This window comes from Chelonia mydas, chromosome 7, assembly GCF_015237465.2.
Source record: "Chelonia mydas isolate rCheMyd1 chromosome 7, rCheMyd1.pri.v2, whole genome shotgun sequence".
NCBI classification, from domain to species: Eukaryota; Metazoa; Chordata; order Testudines; family Cheloniidae; genus Chelonia; species Chelonia mydas.
This window is the reverse complement of record NC_057853.1, coordinates 176,251-198,247: the sequence shown is the minus strand read 5'-3', so window position 1 is coordinate 198,247 and position 21,997 is coordinate 176,251. Positions and strand designations below refer to the sequence as shown.

Here is a 21,997-nt window from a genome sequence, read left to right as displayed (position 1 = left end):
CTCTACAGGGTCCCCTGCTTCTCAGCTCAGAAATATTTTTCCTTCTTTTGGGCCCCCTCTGCTCTGAGCCTCCCCCTTCACTCCTAGGCTCTCCTGCCGGCCTTCTAAACTCTGCCACAACTACAGCAGAAATGGTACACTCTCAAAAGTGCTTTCGGACCACATAAACATTACTCCTGAGACCTAAAGTCTGCAGTACCTCTTGCATGCTTTGTAAAACAACACTTAGAAGATGACTGCATACTATGTACTATTCTTTAAAGGAAGTTAGTAGATTAACACCCCACTCTACTGAAAACTGGCATGGGGATTTCAGTAACCACAAGTGGCCAAGGCCTCAGATTTTAGTTCTCAGATTAAAAAAAAGTAGTAATCTCAAGCACCATGCTGAAGCACTGAATCCAGTAGTGTTTCAGAGGGGAGACCCAACACCACTTTCTGCGCTATTTAGGTTTTCCTTAGCAGTCCCCCTTCCAAGAACAGAGCAGGTCAACTCCTATTTAGCTTGTGAGCACTGATGATATCACAGTACAAACAAAAACAGTTAGCGCACCTATTTGAATCAGGGTTCTCAAGCCATTTCATACTATCAACTCATATTCCTTTTTCCTGCTGTGAATTTGTCCCATTCTTCTGTTGCCATAGAAATGTAAGTCATGCCTGTAAAGAAGATTATGCACATCTTACAGAATCCAAAAGAAAGAGGAGCTAGGATGTGGGGACAACTTTTCTTCGAATGCAAAATCTTCCAGGACTAGTGATTTATGGGGAAAGAAAGAACTGCTGCCAAAGAGACTTGCTTTTGTTTAAATTATCTCTTTGTTCCTGTTCTCTTTAACATGAAACCTCTGTAATGTATATTGTGTTCTTCACATCTGTCTGAGATCCAAGGGGGCAGGCACATAACTACACCCCACCCTACGGAACAGATTCAGCAAAATTATTAAAAACTACAATTCAAGAGACTGTAACCACGCGGTTCAAGAATCAATGTTTCCACAGGTTGAATCCAATCCTGGAGGCTGGCCCCTCCATATGCATCCCACATGGCAGGATGTGACCCATTTCTTTCAGTTCTCTCTGCTGGTAAACGTGCTGAGGGAGTGGAAGAACAGAGGATATCAACAAGTGATGGTAGGAAGATAGGAAAGGCTGACTTTGAATGGAGAGCATAAATTGTTCCCACATCATATTCTAATGGTAGTGTGGGAGCTATGCACTGGTCTTTCAGGGCCTTTAAGATACTAGCTCCTACAGACCCACAGCTGGGGATGGGACTCAGCACATAACATATTTAATTATAAATCCTTACAAAATGAGGTTTACACTGGAAATGCAGACAGCACCGCATGGCATTAGAGCACCACTACAGACCCACCACCACCCACACACGCACACGCTTCCGTCCTGATTCTCCTTTACAGAAAGGCACCTTTACACCATTCTGTCACTGTAAAGAAGCCTTAAAAAGGGTGCAAAGTTGGTTACACTCATTTTTAGGCCTATTTACACTGCCAGGGCGATGTAAAACAGACAGTGTAAACAGTAATCAGGCTCAGGAAAGCCACTTACCGCTGGCAGCTGGACACAGTTGGAACTGACATCATATTCGATATATGCCACTTCTATCCCCTCCTCTGATTTCCCATCCTTCGTATAACAAACATCCCTGGTCCGAGTGGTCAGACGGTCCACTTCCTCCATTGTATAGACACAGAGTGCAGACTCCTCACTCAGTTTGCCAGATGAAGCCTGCCAGGCAGAAAAGGCAGCGAACAGCACTTCTCCTTGGGTGCTGAATCTCCCTCTTCTCAGATCACTGCCGGGTTCGGTGACATAAGCAGCCTGCAGTATGCTGTATGTTTTCTCTTTGCTCCTACAGAGTAGTGGTAATTCCACATAGGAGTAATAGTGAGAGTCATCCAGACAGATTCGTGAGATGTAGGTCTTGTATTCCCGTGACTGGGACTTCAGATCCCGGCGATAAAACAGGAAGTAAACGCTGGAGCGATGGATAAAGGATTTGATGAAATGGTGGTTATACTCGGAGAGCCGACCCACAGCCAACTTAGCCGTTTCTTCATAGGAGAAAATGGAGTGGGAGTCTGCCCCTTGCATGTCCCCCGCATGGGCCCTGAGATTTCGGGTGGTGATAGGAGGGATACCCCCTCCAACCCCTCTGCTGGTATACCCTCGTCCCACAAACAGCAGGGGCATGTCATCTTTTGAGTGGCCTACGAGTCCCACAGTAGTGATATTTGGGTCATTTGCAGCCACATACTGAGTGTCTCCAGGGCTCTCCGGTCGGAAGAGAACGTGGTCAATGGATGTGAGGCTTCTTTTTTCACAGATCCCCTGGTGCACGCTGCCACACACAATGAGCTCCTCCTGCACAGAGTTCACCAGTAACAACTTGTTGTGATTGTCAGTGTTGTGTGCCTGGGGACATTCCAGCTTTGAGACAGGGGGGAGACAATCTTTGCTGTCCAAAACTGGCCCAGTTTGAACTGCGCTCTCCATCATCAGGTCTGAAGTTAGTTGGAAAAGAAAGTTGGTGGCCCCCAGATAAAGGGTCCCAGACTCAGAATCCATAGTCAGGTGAAGGAATTTTGTGGTATTGTGTGAAAAGGTGACATACTGCAGTCCCCTTGGAATCACTGCCCCCAGGAAACAGAGAGCAGGAAGAAGGAAAGTTCCCAGAGACATGGTAAACATTCTGCAAGAGAGAGAAAGCTGTTACCCTCTGGAGCCAGGAGTGAAGGTTTACACAAATCAGAGTCTTTCAACATCGTACTTTTATTATGAGAAGAGGTGGGTGAAGAGAACAGTGGCTAAATCTAGAGACCAAACAGCAACAAATGAGAAATTCTTCAAGAATATCAAAAGCCCATGGAAGCATCAATGGCTTTGTGCACCAAGGTATTAAGGTGACAAGCACAGAGTAAAATAAGACTGTTGAGAGGCTGGAATATTACAGATATTCCTGGGACACTTACCAGATTACTTCATTTGTTGGTGGAGATCCCCATTACCAAGACTTTCATTGTAGGCCCAGAACTTGGATTGGTTATCTGAGAAACAGGGAATCAATATTCATGTTTCCTCAAGAGAAATCTGGCCAAAGCATAGATCCTCTGACCCAACAATGCCACCTCTGGCAGAAGGTCCTATTTATACTGTAAAAACTAGCATGTCAGGGAGCTGGTTCAAACTCAGAAACCCCACACAATAGCTAAAACACAGTATGTCCTTGCAGTACAGACAGAAGTGAGCTTTGTTTAACCATGCTCCTGGACTGTACTACAGACATAGGCTTTAGCAGGGTTGTGCACTGTGAGTTCTCCAGGACAGGGGGCATATGTTTAGAGAGAATCTAGTACACTATGGGTATTACTCAAGAGCAATATTTCATGATGATAGTACACCATGGTTAGAACAGGGCCGGCAACCTTTCAGAAGTGGTGTGCCAAGTCTTCATTTATTCACTTTAATTTAAGGTTTCGCGTGCCAATAATACATTTTAACTTTTTTAGAAGGTCTCTCGCTATAAATCTATATATTATATAACTAAACTATTGTCATATGTAAACAAGGTTTTCAAAATGTTTAAGAAGCTTCTTTTAAAGTTAAATTAAAATGCTGATCTTACGCCGCCGGCCCGCTCAGCCCGTCGCCGGCCTGGGGTTCCATTCACCTAGGCCGGCAGCAGGCTGAGTGGGGCCTGCAGCCAGGACCCCGGCTGGCAAAGGGCAGGCAGCCAGAACCCCAGACAGGCAGTGGGCTGAGCGGGGCCAGCGGCCGGGACCCCAGACTGGCAGTGGGCTAAGCAGCTCAGCCCGCTGCCGGCCTGGGGTTCCGTCTGCCAGCTCCTGCCAGCCAGGATCCCGGCTGCCGGCCCCGCTCAGCCCACTGCCGGTCTGGAGTCCCGGCCCTGTCCACAGAGTAGGTACCTACCTTCTCCCTGGTTCCAGCCCATTCTTTTTCTCTCTCTCTGCACTGAGATGAGGGTGGGAGTGCACTGAGCACAGGGCTGGGGGTGAAGGAGCAGGATGGGGGTTGGGGTGTAGAGTCTGGCCAGGAGCTAGAAAGAGGGAGGGGGTTCAGGGTTGGGGCAGGAGGTTTGGGTGTGGAGCACTTACCTGGGCAGCTCCCATTTGGTGCGAGGGGTGCAGGTGGGAATGCGGGGGGCGGGGGAGTGTCCCGGAGCTCCCGTTTGGTGCTCAGGGTGGGAGTGGGGATGTGGGGCATGCAAGATACAGGGTGTGGGGTGTGCCAGAGTCAGGGCTGGGGTGTGTGAGGAGGGTTCAGGGGTCAGGGCAGAGGGCTGGGAGTGTGGGCTGGGGTCGTCGGGGTGCTCCCAGCCCCCTGCCCTGAGCAGCTCACGGCAGGGGGCTGGAGGGGTTATGCCCCGATTCCACCCCCTTCCCCAAAGTCCCTGGAGCAGAGAGAATGCTGCGGCTCTGCTTTTACCTCTCCCCTTCCCAAGAGCAGTCAGCTGATCGGCCGCAGGGCGGGAGAGAAGGAGGGGCAGGAATCCAGCACACTGGGGGAAGAGGCGGGGGGAGGAGGAAGCTTGCCTGCCCTGCAAGGAGAGAGCAGTGGGCGGAAAAGAGTGGGCCGGGCCGGACAGGATTTTTAGTGCACGCTGCTGTCTGCCCGGGTCCGGCAGACAGCAGCGTGCCATTAAAATTTGGCACGCGTGCCATATGTTGCTGACCCCTGGTTTAGGAAAAAAAATACAGCTCACTCCTGATTACACTATAGGACTGAAATATATATTAAACTTTTTTTTTTTTTTTTTTTTTTTTTTTTTAAAACACAGTGTAGGTGAGTCTCAGTTAATAGAATCAAACTGTTCCACATTTGAATCAAGCAAAAAACTGTCAGTGTTCAGAGAAATCATATTGTTTTTTGCATCCTACTTCTTCCATCTCTTGTCACACCTCCAATCCCAGCTTCAAGTTCTCTTCCCCAGATTTTTCACCCCATATAGTAGCATTTCAGGTTTCAGATCAACGTCATTTGAAAATCTCACAAGGATAGTGCCTGTTCTGAGTTTTTTTACAAAACAGACCCTGACAAGCTCCCAAGAACCAGCGTTGTTCCTATTACAAATCCTCCAGTTTCAAAAACATACGTTTCCTCCAGCTCTATTTATAGCCTATTAAAGAACATCTGCAGCAATCAATATTGAGCCTCAGCACTAGTCCAATAAAGGGAACAAAATAAGTCAGGCTTCTCTCTTATTGACCAATTCACAGACTAACACTATTCTGCATCCATTGCTATGGTAACCATCCATCTAGATGTGAAAGGTCATAGTTGGCTCAGCTGTACCAGCAGAACTCCAGGGAGAGGCTTCAAAGATCAGCAGCACTCATTTCCCTGAGGCCCTTTGGAATATCCCTGTTAGGATCACTCCTTCCCATCCCTGATGCATCTTACTCCAATAATATTTAATTGTCATGGCAAATGTTATCAAAACGTAAAACTGAGACCAATCCCTCCAGTCTGAGGGCACTGGACAGTCCGCCCAGGCCAGAGCATCACACTGTGCCCGGGTTTGATTCCCTGTGCCCCTCTCTCATTGCACCCTTTGGAAACAAAGGCTCCTAGCTGCTTTTCAGAAAGACGACTACTTTATTCAGTGCTGAATGTGATCACAGGCCTTCTGGAGAGACTGCACTGGACAGTAACGCAATCCTCATTTCTTAGTGCAGGGGTGGGGAACCTTTTTTCTATCAGGGACCATTGACTCACAGAAAAAAGCAGTCGTGGGCCACATACAGCCCCGTGGTGGGAGGCTTGGGGCTTCCCGCCGGCAGCGGGGGAAAGTTTAGAGTGCAGGAGGGAGCTCCGGGCTGGGGCAAAGAGTTTTGGGGTGCAGGAGGGGGCTCAGGGCTGGGGCAGGGAGTTGAGGTGCAGGAGGTGGTTCGGGGTGCAGGCTCTGGGAAGGAGTATGGGTGTGGGAGGGGGCTCAAGGCTGGGGAAGCGGTGCGGGGCCTGGGAGGGAGTTAGGGTGCAGGAGGAGGTTCTGACCTGGGGCAGGGGGTTTGGGGTGCGGGCTCTGGTTGGACGGCGCTTACCTCAGGTGGCTCCCGATCAGCAGCACAGCGGGGCTAAGGTAGGCTCCCTGCCTGCCCTGGCTCCCTGCTGCTCCCGGAAGTGGCCAGCATATCCAGCCCCTAGGCCCCTATATGGACTATAATGTGGATAGAAAGCTGGCTAGATTGTCAGGCTCAACGGGTAGTGATCAACGGCTCCATGTCTAGTTGGCAGCTGGTATCGTGCGCAGTGCCCCAGGGGTCGGTCCTGGGGCCGGTTTTGTTCAACATCTTTATTAATGATCTGGATGATGGGATAGATTGCACCCTCAGCAAGTTCACGGATGACACCAAACTGAGGGGAGAGGTAGATATGCTGGAGGGTAGGGATAGGGTCCAGCGTGACCTAGACAAATTGGAGGATTGGGCCAGAAGAAATCTGATGCGATTCAACAAGGACAAGTGCAGAGTTCTGCACTTAGGACAGAAGAATCCCACCACCACTACAGGCTGGGGACCGACTGGCTAAGCAGAAGTTCTGCAGAAAAGGACCTGGGGATTACAGTGGATGAGAAGCTGGATATGAGTCAGCAGTGTGCCCTTGTTGCCAAGGCGGCTAATGGCATATTGGGCTGCATTAGTAGAAGCATTGCCAGCAGATGGAGGGAAGTGATTATTCCCCTCTATTCGGCACTGGTGAAGCCGCATCTGGAGTATTGCATCAAGTTTTGGGCCTCCCACTACAGAAAGGATGTGGACAAATTGGAGAGAGTCCAACGGAGGGCAACAAAAATGATCAGGGGGTTGGGGCACATGACTTACGAGGAGAGGCTGAGGGGACTGGGATTATTTAGTCTGCAGAAGAGAAGAGTGAGGGGTGGATTTGATAGCAGCCTTCAACTACCTGAAGGGGGGTTCCAAAGAGGATGGAGCTCGGCTGTTCTCAGAGGTGGCAGATGACAGAAGGAGCAATGGTCTCCAGTCACAGTGGGGGAGGTCTAGGCTGGATATTAGGAAACACTATTTGACTAGGAGGGTGGTGAAGCACTGGAATGGGTTACCTACAGAGATGGTGGAATCTCCATCCTTAGAAGTTTTTAAGGCCCGGCTTGACAAAGCCCTGGCTGGGATGATTTAGTTGGGGTTGGTCCTGCTTTGAGCAGGGGGTTGGACTAGATGACCTCCTGAGGTCCCTTCCAACCCTGAGATTCTATGATTCTATGGGGGGGGGGGGGGGGCTCTGCGCAGTGCGTGCTACCCGCAGGCACCTCCCTTGCATCTCCCATTGGACACGGTTCCCAGCCAATGGGATCTGCGGAGCTGGCGCTGGGGGCAGAGCGCAGCGCTTCCCTGATCGCCCGTGCCTAGGGGCGGCAGGAACATACCGGTTGCTTCCGGGAGCTGCGCAGAGCCGACCAGACTTTTAACGGCCTGGCAACCCTAGCTTCCCCCTGCAGTGCGGTGAGCCAGTACTCACAACTCCAGCCCCATGGAGGGGTGCCGCGTCTCGGGGCTTCCAGCCCACAGTGTGGAGACTTGTTGCAAGCCAGATGAAATGAAGCAGCAGGCCAAATCCGGCCCGTGGGCCATAGGTTCCCCACCCCTGTCTTAGAGTATTAAATTCTCTAAGGACAAAGCATCACATTAGAATTTATTTCTTCACTAACCCTGCAAGTCTCTGAGTAGCAGCAGCTCTCTCCTCATTTCCTGTACAGACTTATCCAGGCAGCATGTAAGCCAGTGTGGAAATCCAAAGCTCTTATTTTGGGACACAATGCAGGCCCCCATTTGTTCTCTGCAGGCACCTCCACCCAATCTTGAATAGTAATTTTAAAAAGTCAGTCAGTCCTAAAGAGCAAGAGCCAGAAATGGGCCGACAGGAGACGACTTATGAAAAAGGGCAACACCGAGCCTCCTTCAGAGGAGCTGTTCATCTCTTCAGAATCCACGGACTAGTTACTCTCTGGCAGTTCTCTGGCTGAGAATTTCTCTGTTCACTCAGAGACTACTCTCTGGCTATCACTTCCCATCACCTGCTGGAAACAACCAGCAAGCTCCACATGCTATCCTTGCACCTCTTGGAAAGTATTAAATTGCTTTCCAAAATCTCAGCATTTATTAAAAACAAAACAAACCAACCAACCCTTCAACTGTTATAGTTGCAAAGAAAACCTCACAACTGTGACCCAAAAGTATAATTGATGCAAAGTCTGGAACCATAGCTCTGAGAGGCAGGGGTGCTGGAACAATTTGTATATTGGGGGTTCTGAGAGCCACTGAACCAAACTGTAAACCCTGTATATGATGGAAACCACTTCCAGCCAGGGGGTGCTGCACCCCCAGCACCCCTAGTGCCAGCACCTAGGCTGAGAGGTGTGAACTACCCCATTCATTTCATCAAAGTGTAAACTCAGCTGCTTAGTTAAGCTTATTACTGATTTCTTTTCTCATGCAAAAAAGGAGAGGGTAGGGTCACAGATTTGTACAAACTGCTGCCAGTAGCATCTCATGTTGGTGCCACAAGGGGTGGTGCATGCTGGATGCCACCACCGATTTTCTTTTCCCCCAACAAAGTAGACAAGCCCAAGTGGCTTAGCAGAATCCCTGGGTATACTAAAGCCTCACTGAAGCCATGAGTATATTGAAGCTCAGGTGCCCATTTGCCCTCAGAAAGCACATGTCATCTGACTGTCCTTACAATCTACCATGAGCTGTATCTCATTTTGAGAACTCACATGGGCGGAGTTCAATTGGTGGGTAGAACCTGGAAGAATACTGCCACTTTCCCCTCCCCGCCCACAATCTGACTTCTGATCGATCTTTGTGCTGAGCTCAAAGTGATGATGTTCAGCAAGGAGCATTACAGCAGGAAACAAATCTGCAATGCTGTGAGGGAAGATCACCACCTGATGAATGGTAAGACTCAACTGAGCTGTATCTAATTGATAATAAACTCCTTGGCACAGGGACTGTCTCCCCTCTGGGTGTGATACAGCACCCAGCACACCAACAGGATACAGAAAATAATAGCAATTGTAACAACTGGAAAAGTCAGGTTCTAATTTTGGCTCTGCCATTCACTTGGCAAATCATATAACCTTTCAGCTATTACCATTCCCCTGTAAAACCGAGATATTACTGCCCTGACACAAAGAGATGGTCTGTGATACCCTGTGGATGGATGGTGTTACAGATACGATCCAGTATTAATTACAGGGCTTTATGAAGCTCTGAAAACACTTCATGTGCTTGTTGTAGGTAAGTAGACAGCATTGCCAGGACAGACACAAAGCACTGACACACTGCCCTCAACGCACACATACACTGATTCGCATCACACCAGCACTGGTTATTTAGTTTACACACACACAGAGGGGCTTTTATTCTCAGTGGATAACGGACATTTAGAATTCGCTGCTCCCAATGCTTCTGACAGAAACTGCCTTGCTAGGAATCTCAAACACTGGACTCACCTCAGGTTCTCTCTCTACTATACGGGGAAGGAGTGGATTGAAGAATTTTATTCAAGTGTCTGTCACGGAGAGACATTTATATCTGTTGATAGGTATTTCTTAAAGTCAACAAGCAGGTTGTTATGGAACTTTTACAGAATGTCAATGTCATAATATCAAACTCCTAAAGCAGCCAAAGCAGGGGAGAAAATGATGACTTTATACATCAACGTTAAGAAAATAAGTCAAAACCAACAAGGAGTCCTTGTGGCATCTTAGAGACTAACAAATTTATTTGGTCATTAGCTTTCGTGGGCTAAAACCCACTTCATCAGGTATTAGCCCAAAGATTCCTTGTTGTTTTTGCTGATACAGATTAACTTGGCTACCACTCTGAAAAAAATTAAGTCAGTATATCTAACATGATTAATTTCCTGTGATGCTGGAAGGTCCTGCAGGCACTGGAGGGCCCGCTGGCCTTCCTAATCTTCCACGTGTCCACAATTGCCCATTGCTCTTCTTTTTAACGCCCAACTCTCTAATTACATCTCCCCACCACTGAATTGGCAAAGGTCCCCTTCCCATGACAAAAGTTCCTGAGACACAGGACTGGCTGATAAGGTGGGACATCTAACAGTAATACAACAAACTCACAAACTGTTAGTCCTGAGGCATGTCCATTTGTCTGTTGGTCATATGGGATATTCAGTTTCTGCAGAATTGAAGATTTTACTGGGGAAAAAAAAAAAAGGTTCTGGTCCTCCTGGTTGTGAAGAAAACCTTCCAAACATATACTGAGTATAAAGTGACCCCCTTCCCAGCTAGCCCTAATAATTAAACAACAGCATCTGATTTGTAGCCAATCAAGATAAGCTGGGAGGGTAACTGACTGTCACAGGTGAGGTGGGGGCCTGACTCCCCTTACGGATATGTCTACGCAGCCTGCAGCAGTGAGCCTCACTGGGTGGACACTCAGGTTAGTGGGGCTTGTGCTAGCACTCTAAGAATAGCTGTAATGACAGCACTTTGAAGTTGCAGTTTGGGCTGACACCTGGAGAGGAGTGGGCTTCAGAGCCTGAGCTCCAGCCTGAGACTCACTTCCACAGGCTACATAGACATATCCTAACAGGTCAGCCTGCCTGTGACAACATAGTAGTCAGTAAGGCCCAGATCCACATAGGTATTTAGGCTTCTAACTTCCTTTTAAATACCTTTGTGGATTTGGGCCTAATATCTCACTAATGCTGTAAACAGTAATAACATCTCCCTTACTTCAACTCAATATTCCCCTGCTTACATTTCCAAGATTCACAATTGCTTTCTTAGCCATTGCATTGCAGTGTGGATACACATTATGTTCAGTTGCTTGTTCACTATGATTCCAGAATCCTTTTCTGAGTCATTGCTTTCCAAAATACAGTCCTCCATTTTAGCCCCCCATTCTTGGTTCCTATATAACCTTCCATTTAGCTCTACTAAAATGTGTGTTGTTCAAACAAGCTCAATTTTCCATGAGATCCAGACAATTCTGTAGGAAAGACAGTTACCCATCTTTCATAACTGTTTCACCTCAAGATGTGTTGCTCATGTCCATTCCACAGTAGGTGTGTGCCTGCCCACATGCCCAGTTATTAGAATGTTTTGCCTTAGCGGTATCCACTGGGCCAGCTCTGGCACCCTCTGGAGTCCCGCACTCATGCACTGGTAGATGAGGTGCTGGGACCCTACACCCTCTCAGTTCCTTCTTGCCCGCAACTCCAACAGAGGGGCAACAGGATGGGTCATGGAATGGACATGAACAACACATCTCAAAGAGCATCAGTTATGAAAGGTAGATAAGCGTCTTTTCTTCTTGGAGTGTTTGGGTCATGTCAATTCCATGCTAGGTGACTCAAGTAGTATTCCTGGAGGTGGGCTCGGAGTTATGGTTTCACTGTTTGCAATACAGCTCTACCAAAGCTGGCGTAGTCTCTGGCCTGCTAGGTAATGGCATCGTGGGATGCGAAAATATGGATAGATGACCAAGTAGCGGCTCCACAGATGTTTTGAATTGGCACCTGGGCCAGGAAGGCTGCTAAAGAGGCCTGCACTCTAGTGGAATGGGCGGTTACAATAGCCGGTGGTGGCACCTTCAACTGTTCATAACAAAACCTAATGCAGGTGGTTATCCAAGAGGAAATTCTTTGTGCAGAAACAGGCAGACCTTTCATTCTGTCCGCTACTGCGATGAAAAGTTGCGCTGACTTCAGATCCCAAGGTCGGACAGGGTCACAAACTTGAGGGTGAAGTCACTCCAGACCTTTCAGAAACTTGACCGTCATGTCATGGGAAAAAAAACAACCTGCCCTGGATCAGAGGGTGTAAGGCTACAATGGCCGCCAAGTGGACTTTAACTGTCTAGAGGGACAGGCCTTGGTGCTTGAGGTGCAAAAGGTAGTCCGAAATCGACTGAAGCGAGGCCTGGTCAGGCAAAAGATCCCAGTCCGATGCCGAACACACAAAGCGCCTCCACTTAGCTGGGTAGGCTGCCCTGGTGGAGGGCTTTCTGCTACCCATCAGGATGCTCTGAACTTGAGCCAAGCATGCCTGCAGCCATGCAGAAATCACGCTGTCAAGTGTAGGGCTGCTAGGTTTGGGTTCAGTAGTTGGTCGTGGCTCTGGAAAAATAACTCCGGCTAGAGCGGTAGTTCCAGTGGTACCACTATTGAGAGCTCCAGCAGTGTGGCGAGCCAGTGTTGGCAGGGCCATGCCAGAGCTATCAGGATTACCTTCACCTTGTCCTGTTTGATCCTCACAAGGACTCTGTTCACTAATGATATTGGCAGGAAGGTATACAGTAGTGCCCCTGACCACAGGAGCAAGAAGGCGTTGGATAAGGAGCCTCTGGCGAGCCTGTGAATCAAGTGGAAATTAGGGCACTTCCTGTTCTGTCTGGATGCGAACAAGTCCATCTGAGGAGTCCCCCACTTCTGGAGGATTACGCTGACTACTTCCGGGTGAAGGGACTACTGAGATAAGAAGGTCCTGCTGAGGCGATCTGCTAGCACGTTCCTGGCCCCCGGGATGTGCGAGGCCACCACGTGGATGGCATGCTGCACACAGATGTCCCATAACCAGACAGCTTCTTGGCAAAAGGCTGATGAGCAGACGCCACCTTGCTTGTTGGTATAGAACATCCTGGCAGTATTTTCTGTTAGGATTTGAACCACCTTGCCTGTCAGGTGGGGCAAGTATACCTGGCAGGCCAAGCATATCAACATGAGCTCTCTGATATTTATGTGGAGAGAGCAATATTCCTGCGACCCAGCAACCTTGCATGCCGAGGCCACCAAGGTGGGCTCCCCAACCCAGGTCCGAGGCATCAGAGACCAGATTCACCAAAGGGAACAAGGCCACAAAAGGAACTCCTTCCATTACCAAGTTGGGGTCTGTCCATCATTCCAGGGATGACCGGATATGGTCTGGTACCGTCACCACCTGGTCCGCATCACGTCTGTTGGGAACATAGACTAATGTCAGCCACGCTCACAGGGGTCTGAGATGAAGCCGCAGATGCCGGACCACGCAAGTTCAAGCTGCCATATGGCCCCTTGAGGCAAATGTGGGCAGTCGTGAGAGGGTGGGCTCCCACATGGGAGATTAGTCTGGACATGGCCTGGAAGCAGGCCTCTGGCAGAAAAGCTCTGCCTTGCATAGAGTTGAGGATCACCCCTCTGAACTATATAAGCTAAATGGGGGTCAGAGTTGATTTTGTCTCGTTTATCAACAGGCCCAGATCATGACAAGTGGAGCACACCAGACTGAGGCTTCTTTACATCTGGGCCTGTGAATGTGATCTTCCCTTGACGAGCCAGTCATTGAGATACGGGAAGATCTGCACTCCGTGACGCCTCAGGTAAGCAGCCACTGGCACCATGCACTTTGTGAAAACGCTTGGGATGGACAAGAGGCCGAAGGGTAGTGCCATGAACTGGAAATGGCACTGGCCCACCACAGAAACTGTCTGTGTCCATGGAAAATGGAAATAAGAAAATATGCATCCCTCAGGTTGAGAGCAGCTTACCAGTCTTCTGGATCCAGGGAGAGAATAATGGAGGCCAGGAAAACCATGCAAAACGTCAATCTCTTGAGATATTTGTTGAGGCAACGCAGATCCAGAATGGGTCTGAGGCCTCCTTCGGCCTTCGAGATTAGGAAATATTAGGAATAGAACCCTTTCCCCCTCATATCACGAGGAACCTCCTCTACTGCCCCCAGCCATAGGAGGGTTTCCACCTCCTGAATGAGGAGTTGCTCGTGAGAAGGGTCCCTGAAGAGGGATAGGGAATGGAGAAGAACTGCAGGGTATAGCCCAGGGGTGGCCAAACCGCGGTTCGTGAGCTGCATGCGGCTCTTTTACAGTTTAATGTATGGCTCACGGAGCCCCCCATGCCCCTCCATTCTCTGCTTACCAGCCTTTGTGGGGAGAGCTCAGGGGTTCTGCCTTGCAGTGGAATGGTAGGGGTTAGCGGCTTCTGTCAGAGATGATTGGTGCCTGCTGAAAGTGGAGGGGCACAATGTAAAGATTTGGCCCCTCCAACAGCTTTAATCACACCCCAGGCATACTCCACCCCTTATCCTCAGCAGCCCCTCCCTGCAGCTCCCAGGTGTTAGCTCCATGTGGAGGCAGCGGTAAACAGCTGGGAGCTGCAGGGAGCAGCTGCTACTTTAGCTCTGCGGGGAGAGGCAGCAGCAAAAGCAGCCGCTCTCAGTGCAGTTCCCAGCTGTTTTCCACTGCCTCTCCCCATGGCTACAGCTCCCATCTTGCCGGCTCCAGCAGCTGCCATGCAGGGAGGGGGCCTGGCAGCATCATGTGACCAAGCAGGACTAGCAAACCCTGGCAAAAGTCTGGAATGGGCATGTGACCCCATGTGCCTCCCCACATGACACCTCTGCAGGTAGTGGGGTCTCGGGGCTTCAGTCTCACTCCTGTTGAAGCCCTGAGTCCTGGCAGGCGACTCCCGCAGGGCTAAAGCCCCAAGACACCCACTCCTTGTGGGGCTGAAACCCCAAGCTTCAACACATGCGCGCCAGCTCTCGAACTTCTGAAAATTGTCGTATGCAGCTCGGAGGGTCAGTAAGTTTGGCCACCTCTGGTAATAGCCCGATGCTATTGTGTTGAGCACCCAATGATCTAAGGTTACTCAGGCCCATGATGTCAGGAAGAGACACAACCCATTCAAAAACAAAGGGGGGCATGGATCCTGAAGTTCAGCTGGGATGCCGTCCTTTTGCACACCATCAAAATGCCTGCCGTAGCCCCCCCCCCCGATGTTATGCAGGATCAGACTGAGCAGGTGAGGAAGATGAAGTGGGATGATGGCGTTTAAACCCCTTATCCCACTTCTTTCTCTTACAGGAGCCTTCCATGGCAGCCCCCAGAATCTGGGCAGTGGAGGCAGCCAGTACTGCTTCCTAGCAGCTTGCAGTGTATAAAGACCGAGAGAGCATAACGTAGCCGAGAGTTCTTCAGGCCATGCAGCCTAGCCTGAGAAGAAAACATTCCCCTTGAACGAGAGCCCCAAACAGACAGCTGCATCGCCTGGGAGAGCCCCAAACAGACAGCTGCATCGCCTGGGAGAGCACCGAAGGATTGCAGCCATGAACTGTGCCTCATGGCCACAATAGAGGCTACAACTCTGACTGCCAAGTCAGTCACATCCCATTTCATCTGGAGGGAACCCCCTGCCACCACCTTGCCCTCCTCAGGATGGCTGCAAATTCTGGACCGAGGTCCTGAGGAAGGGAATCTTTGAACTTATTGAGGGAGTCCCACAAATTAAAACTATCTCCCCAACAGGGCCTGGTGATTTGACACCCAGAGCTGGAGACTGGCCATCAAATAAACCTCTCTCCCAAAAAGGTCCAATTTTTTTGCAGCCTTATTTTTAGCCCGCCTGACCCCACCTATCCATTCCATTAGCCACAGATACCACTAGTGACTCAGGGGTGGATGGGTGTATAGATATCCAAACCCCTTGGCAGGAACGTAGTATTTCTTTTCCGCCCTCTTGGATGTCAGTGGTATAGAAGATGGGGTCTATCAAAGGGCCTTAGCTATTCTCAAGACCCCTTCGTGCACTGGCAGTGCGATCCTAGCCGGGGCTGCTGCTGTTAGGACGTCAAAAAGGGTGGCTGTGGGTTCTGTGAGCTCCTCTGCCTCCAGAACCACGTTGGAGGCCACTCTCCTAAGCAGAGCTTGATGTGCTCTGAAGTCATTGGTGCGGGGGGGTGGTGAAAGAGACAGAGGGCCCCGCCACCGCTTCATCCAGGGATGAAGAAGATGATAGCTCAACAGGGGGAGGGGCTGGGGCACTCTCCCTCACTGGGGAGGTTTCCCATAGTGTGGGTACTTGCTCCTCGGTCCCTGTGTGAGAGCCCGAGTCAGTCTGAACCCGGTGTCAGCAGTGCAGTGGGTCACTTCTCTGATGCAACCATGGAGGAGTGGTGAGAGTATGGCATCGGCATCATCAGAAGACCCCATGGGTTCCAATAAGGCCATTGGGCTGGCCAATGACCCTGCTGCCATGCGCTTGCTGCAGGACCCATACTGATGTCCAGTACCCAAGACGACCACTGTTTGCGCAGAGAGCAGCTAAATTCCTGTTCTGATTCTGCAGAAGTGTCATCCCTTGAGGACCATGGTGGGGCCATTGGAGCCTCCCCCGATGGCTGCCACCAAAGGTGAGTGACCGATGCATCTCTGGAGATCGGTGAGGGATAGGCGGGGACAGGTGGTGTGAGGTTGAAGAATAACCCCGAATAGGCGGTGACTGGAGACTATCTGGGGGACCACAACTTGTGGTGAGGCAGCAGTTGGCAGGAGGGAGGGCAGTATTGGGAGGGTGGAGACCGGCATCTCAAAGCCAGAGAGTCGCCCCGCGACAGCGGGAGTGCATATGCTGTGCTGGAGATCTGGGTCACCTGACAGGGGACTATGGCTGCGGCGCCGGGGATTGGGGCCGTGGAGTCATGGACCAATGTCTCTCCTCCAGGGACTGGTGATGTCCCATCGTCCCTTGAGGTGGTCCCCTGGTTGTCTTGCCCTTGGATGGAGGAACCTTCAAGGTCTCTCCCGCTGGCCATGGCGCAGGCAGGGCCATAAGGTCCCTAGCCACCTGGAAGGCCTCGGGTGTCAAAGGCACTATTAAGTGCCGGGGTCCCCTACCGCTCCCTGGAGTCAGATCCCTGGGAGGGCTCAGGTGTCCTGACAGGGAAGTGGCCCTTTGACAATCTGGGGAGGGCAGGCAGCCCAAACAGGGTCTTTTGCTCACCACTCCGTTTCCCTCTTTACTCGGTGCAAGGGAGCAACTCCGCTGTTTCTTTTGGAACTTCTTAGGCACCAGCGAAGGGGAACAGTGTTGGAAAGAACTCAGTGCTGGAGGGGCAATCCACACCAACACAGACTTGCTTGGAGTCGAGTTGGAACAGGACGGCTCCAATACTGGGCGAAGCGTAGCCTCCATGAGGAGGGCTTTTAGACGTATATCCCATTTTTTCTGGGTCCTTTGCCTAAAATTTTTACAAATCCTGTACTTCTCCTTCATGTGTGACTCCCCCAAACACTTCAGGCAGCTGCTGAAATCACTAACCAGCTTCAGCTTATTGCAAACTGAGAATGGTTTGAAGTACGGGGACCAGGGCATGCCCTGTCTCTGGGACGAAGTCCCTGCAGGGATTCTAACACTGCTTTGCTAATTGACTAATTTAAACTATGTACAAGAAATTATAGGTAAGTAAGGCTAAGGTTTTGTCACGGATATTTTTAATGAAAGTCATGAACAGGTCCTGAGCAATAAACAAAAATTCACAGAAGCCCGTGACCTATCCCTGACTTTCTCTAAAAATATCCCTGACAAAATGGGAAGGGGGGTTCAGCACCACTGCTGCTGGGGGTCCTGGATCCCCCATCGCTGCAAGGAGTGAGAGCTCTGGGGTCCTCCTGCCTGCAGGGGCTGGGTTGATGCAGGGTCCCCTCGCTCCCTGAAGCAGTTGGGCATTCAGGGGAGTCCACACCACCCACTGCAGGTTGGAGCTGCAGGGTCCCCCAGCAGCTCACTGTCGCTGGGCAGCTGTGGGGGGTCCCCTCCCCACCCGCCATAGCTGGGCAGCTTCAGGGTCTGCTTGCTACCCGCCATGGCTGGGCAGCTGCGGGGGAAGGGGTCCCCCGCTGCCTCCTGCGGCTGGGCAGCTGCGGGGGGTTCCCCACCCATCCTCTCCAGCTGGGCTAGCTGAAGGGTCCCCCACCAGGATGGGGGCTGGGAGCTCCAGCCCCAGGGCAGAAAATATCATGGAGGTCAATGGAAGTCACAGATTCCGTGACCTCCATGACTTAATCGTAGCCTTACAGATAAGCAACGAAGAGAACCGCTATTACACTTCCAGATGCAAGATGGCACAGGGCCAGTGGCACCTCATATACTGGCACATGAGCGTGGGACTCCAGACAGCACCAGAGCTGACCCTACGGATACGGCTAAGGCAAAACATTCCGACGACGGTGCATATGGGCACGCACATACCTACCATGGAATCTCCATGAGCAAGCACTCGAAGAGGAACAAAGCTATCCTTATATTCACCATTCCACTAATTTGCATCTCATCTAAAAACTTTAAGAGCAAAGTCTGAAATCCAGATCACTGATCAAGATATTGAATAGTACTGGATCAAGAACACATAGTTCTTGAATATTATTGGATCAAGAACATATCCTTATGTAACCCTGCTAAAATTTAAAAAAAGGTCAAGCTTATCTGACAAAACCATTGTCTATAAAGCCATGTTGGTTTGGTATTATGCCATCATCCTTTAATTCTTTATTGATTGCATCCCCTATCAACCTTTCCATGATTTTGCATCAAGCTAACCGGCCTATAGGTACCAGAGTCATCCTGTTTACTCTTTTCACATACTGATACAATATTAGCTTTTTTTTTCGGGTCCCGTGGAACTTCCCCAGTGCTCCAAGATTTGTAAAGAAAAATTAGCCTCAGTGGGTCAGAGAGCTCCTCTACCAACTCTCAAAACTCCTGGATCCAAGTTATCTGGTCCTTCACATGTAAACATTTCAAACTGAGACAAGGTGTTGTTTGATTCACATCTGGTGCTGGGGCAGCCGTAGGTAACACTGGCTATTCAGTTGAAACTCCTCATTTCTATGATGAATTATTAAATTGTGGCTGGGATTTTCAAACAAATGGGCGCCTAAAACTGGGCTCCTAAATTCATAATTAGGTACACAAGAACCTAACTATATAGGCTATTTTTAAAAGATTGACCTATAATAATAATTAGAATTTATATAGCACATTACACCTTGAACGCATGGCACAAATATTACTCCTCAGATCACACCTGTGAGGTAGGGAAGATTTATCCCCATTCTACAGACTGGGAAACTAAGGCAGAAGGCCGATACAGCAATTAAGTGGCAGAGCTATGGTTAGAACCCAGGAATTCCATACTCCAATTCCTGTGCTCCATCCATTTAGATTACACTATCACACAAAACATGTCTCTTTCTGGGACACACATTATCCCTGTGTTTGCTAGAGAACTGGTGGGAGCTTCTCACTGAGAGGCTGATTGAGGAAAGTTTAAAGACACTGAGTACACTGGATTGGTAAAATGGTATGTCTGTTACCACTGTTCTGAAAAGCCTCTAATGGAAGAGGCAGATCGAAGTTCTGTATTAATACAACCATGGAAATAGGGAAAACAAAGGCATGCCAGATAATTTTAGCTAGGTTTGAGAAACACTGATCTAGATCACAGTGATCTTGCCAATAAAATCTTATCACCCAGTACTGATTTGAACATTATTGCAAGCAAACTTAATATCCGTTTCACAAGCATTCATCTTTGGACAAAAGCCAGACGTTCCCAACCCTATAGCCCTTTCTGCCATTAGTACCTCTGACTAGTCTCTTATCAGAGTCTCCTTCCGCCCTCAGATTAGGCTCCTGACAGTACTGATGGGAAAGTTAAAGTGCAGCCTCAGAAAAAACTGCATAAAAGAGTTGGGGCAGATCATTCAGAGTTGAAGCTCTTTAAACCGACTGCTCTACCAACAGTTAGGACAGTGCCGGACATTTTTAATATAATTGCTTTTTTCTTGGAGATTGTCCATTTCTTTGGCAGTGTGCCAGGGTCATCATCCTCTATAAAGAAAGAGGGAGCCAGATTGGAATTAGTGTGTACTTCATTGTGTTCTTTATCGGCGCTATTACATGAACATTAGATACACTCCCAGACTCCAGGGACCTGGGCCAGATCCTTGGGGCCAGCCCTTCTGCACCTGGAGCAGCTCTGAGAAGGAGGCATCGTAAAGAGGCTTTAAGCTACCTTTAACCACCTGTTCCCCATAATTAGAGCCCTCATGAATTCTCTAAAATGTCATGCCAACAGGCCAATACAAAAGACAGGGATTGGCCAGACACAATGGCTCCCCAGCCACCATCCCATTCCAGGATTGGGAAGTATGGCAGCTCCCACTCCATTGTGGCCTTACACCACTCAGGGAATCCTGAGACAGCCAGTCAAATTGGCTTTCCAATTCTTTTGCACTGCCAGAGTGGGGAAAGGTTCCTTTCACAAAGAAAAAGAAAAGAGCTACATTTGCTGTGGGCAAGAAGTCAGAGAAGAGGATGTATCTTATTTTAAACAGATGCAGTTAAGGAGAATTGACAGAGGGACAAAAGGAACAGCTAGATCATTATTTAACATTAAAAAATAGGTGCTGGTTGTTTAATTTTCATGGAAGCCTGATTCAGAAGTTAGTTACCAGCTAACTGCTAGGCCAAGAGCTATAGAGAAGTCTAGCTACTGAAACAGGATGAACAAGTCTATTTAATGGCATATACAGGGAAGAGAGCAGCTCAGCATGGAGTACAAACCAGGTTCATGCTTGAGAACAAACCCATAGACTACTCCCTTTATAGAGAGCAGGCTGCTGTGGACTTGAGTGAAAACTAGAGAGTCTGAGGCATGTCAGGCAGCCAGAAGAATGAACAGAGACTGCTGCTGCAAGGATCCCTGATGGAAGCTGGATGAAGTGGAGAATTTAAAGCTCTTTTATTTGTATTGTGGTAGTGCCTAGAGGATAAGGCTCCTCTGTGCTAGGCACCACAAACAAAGACAGTCCCTCCCCCCAAATATCTTACAGTCCAAGTCTTTCGATCTCAATGCCTAGAGAAGCACCTTATTCCACATAACCTCGGAGAGGAAAGAAAATGAAGTACACTCAGGAGGTGAAAGTAGTGTAAGGAGACTAGGCAAGAGGAAGCAGCAGCAGCAGCAGCAGCAGCGAGTTCTACTGATGAGTGACAACACTACGGACTGTGGAACAAACATCCTATAGCCTGGAGGGCACCAACGTAACAGTCACCCTGCCAGGACACAAATGTCAGCTAGTATCACAAAGAGCCACTACTGTCCCCTTCATTTAACTCCCTCCTGATGGTCCTCTAACTACCTGAATCCATTATCTAATTCACTAATAAGTAATTATTCATTTCTGTGGAGGGAAGGGGTTGACTGTTGGAAGGGTGGGGATACAAGGCACTGGAACTGCAACTGCGCATTGACTGTGGCCAGGGGGAACAGATGAAGGGACTGGATAGGGCAGACAGGCTGGTGAGGGGTACTTAAGTGCAAAAGCAAACAAACTGGTAACAAACCATATCACTTATATGCTGTACTGCTTTCCCACCCTGCCTCTTTTTATGCTGTACACTCTCCTCAGCGCAGGGACTGCATCTTCCTCTGTGTTTGGAAAGTGCCAAGGCACATTTTAAGGACTACAACAATATAAATAAATAATTCTTATAAAGAAAGCACAGAACCGTGGACTACACAACACTATTATGAGAGGGATATAAATGGACTTAAAGAGTAAGCAGTGATCAATTGTTCAATGTCATGCTGGGAGGAGGTTTCAAGTGGGCCTGGCAGACATCCAATACCATTAAATATTTTAATTAAATATTTGCAGGGCCAAGGGGGAAATACACTGGTCGAATTAATGGATGAGCCAAAGTTTGGAGAAATCAGAGACTAAGGACTGAATTTAAACAATGCATGACCTTGATAGATAAATTGGAAAAATAAGCTGAAGTGTCCAGCACCCAGTTTAACAGGGGCATATGGAAAGTGGGTCAACTTCAGAAATGCATAAATACTGAATGGGGATAACTAGTGAGGTCAGAGTGTCACAGACGGATCAGAGTAACAACTGAAAAACACCAACTGAGTCAATAATGTGGCTAAACTGAGGAAGGAATTTTCCTTCTGCTACTCAAGACTGATGAGATCTCTATTTATTGACGGAACACTCTATGGGATAAATAAAGACACCATCTTTTACATATGACATGACAAGGGAATGGGAAACAAAACAGTGAGAAAAAAGGGACAATGCAGTGATTCAGTCTAGCCAGGGACACATTGTAGTGGGTCATA

At 49.0% G+C, this 21,997-nt stretch overlaps 1 protein-coding gene across 6 annotated transcripts in view; it reads right to left on the bottom strand.

Moving 5' to 3' along the window:
• Positions 1–21,997, bottom strand: part of PLXNB1 (plexin B1) — a 193,191-nt gene that overhangs the window by 116,725 nt on the left and 54,469 nt on the right. For 4 of the 6 annotated variants that reach the window (XR_006292568.1, XM_037903868.2, XM_043552454.1 and 1 more), the window contains one exon: positions 1,573–2,716. Coding sequence is in view for 5 of the 6 variants with exons in the window: in XM_037903868.2 (XP_037759796.1) it covers positions 1,573–2,715 (1,143 nt within the window). In the remaining variant the exon portion in view is untranslated. Of the gene's footprint in view, positions 1–1,572; positions 2,717–2,996; positions 3,072–21,997 lie in introns of all 6 variants that reach the window. The other 2 variants (XM_037903867.2, XM_037903869.2) reach the window with 1 other exon arrangement.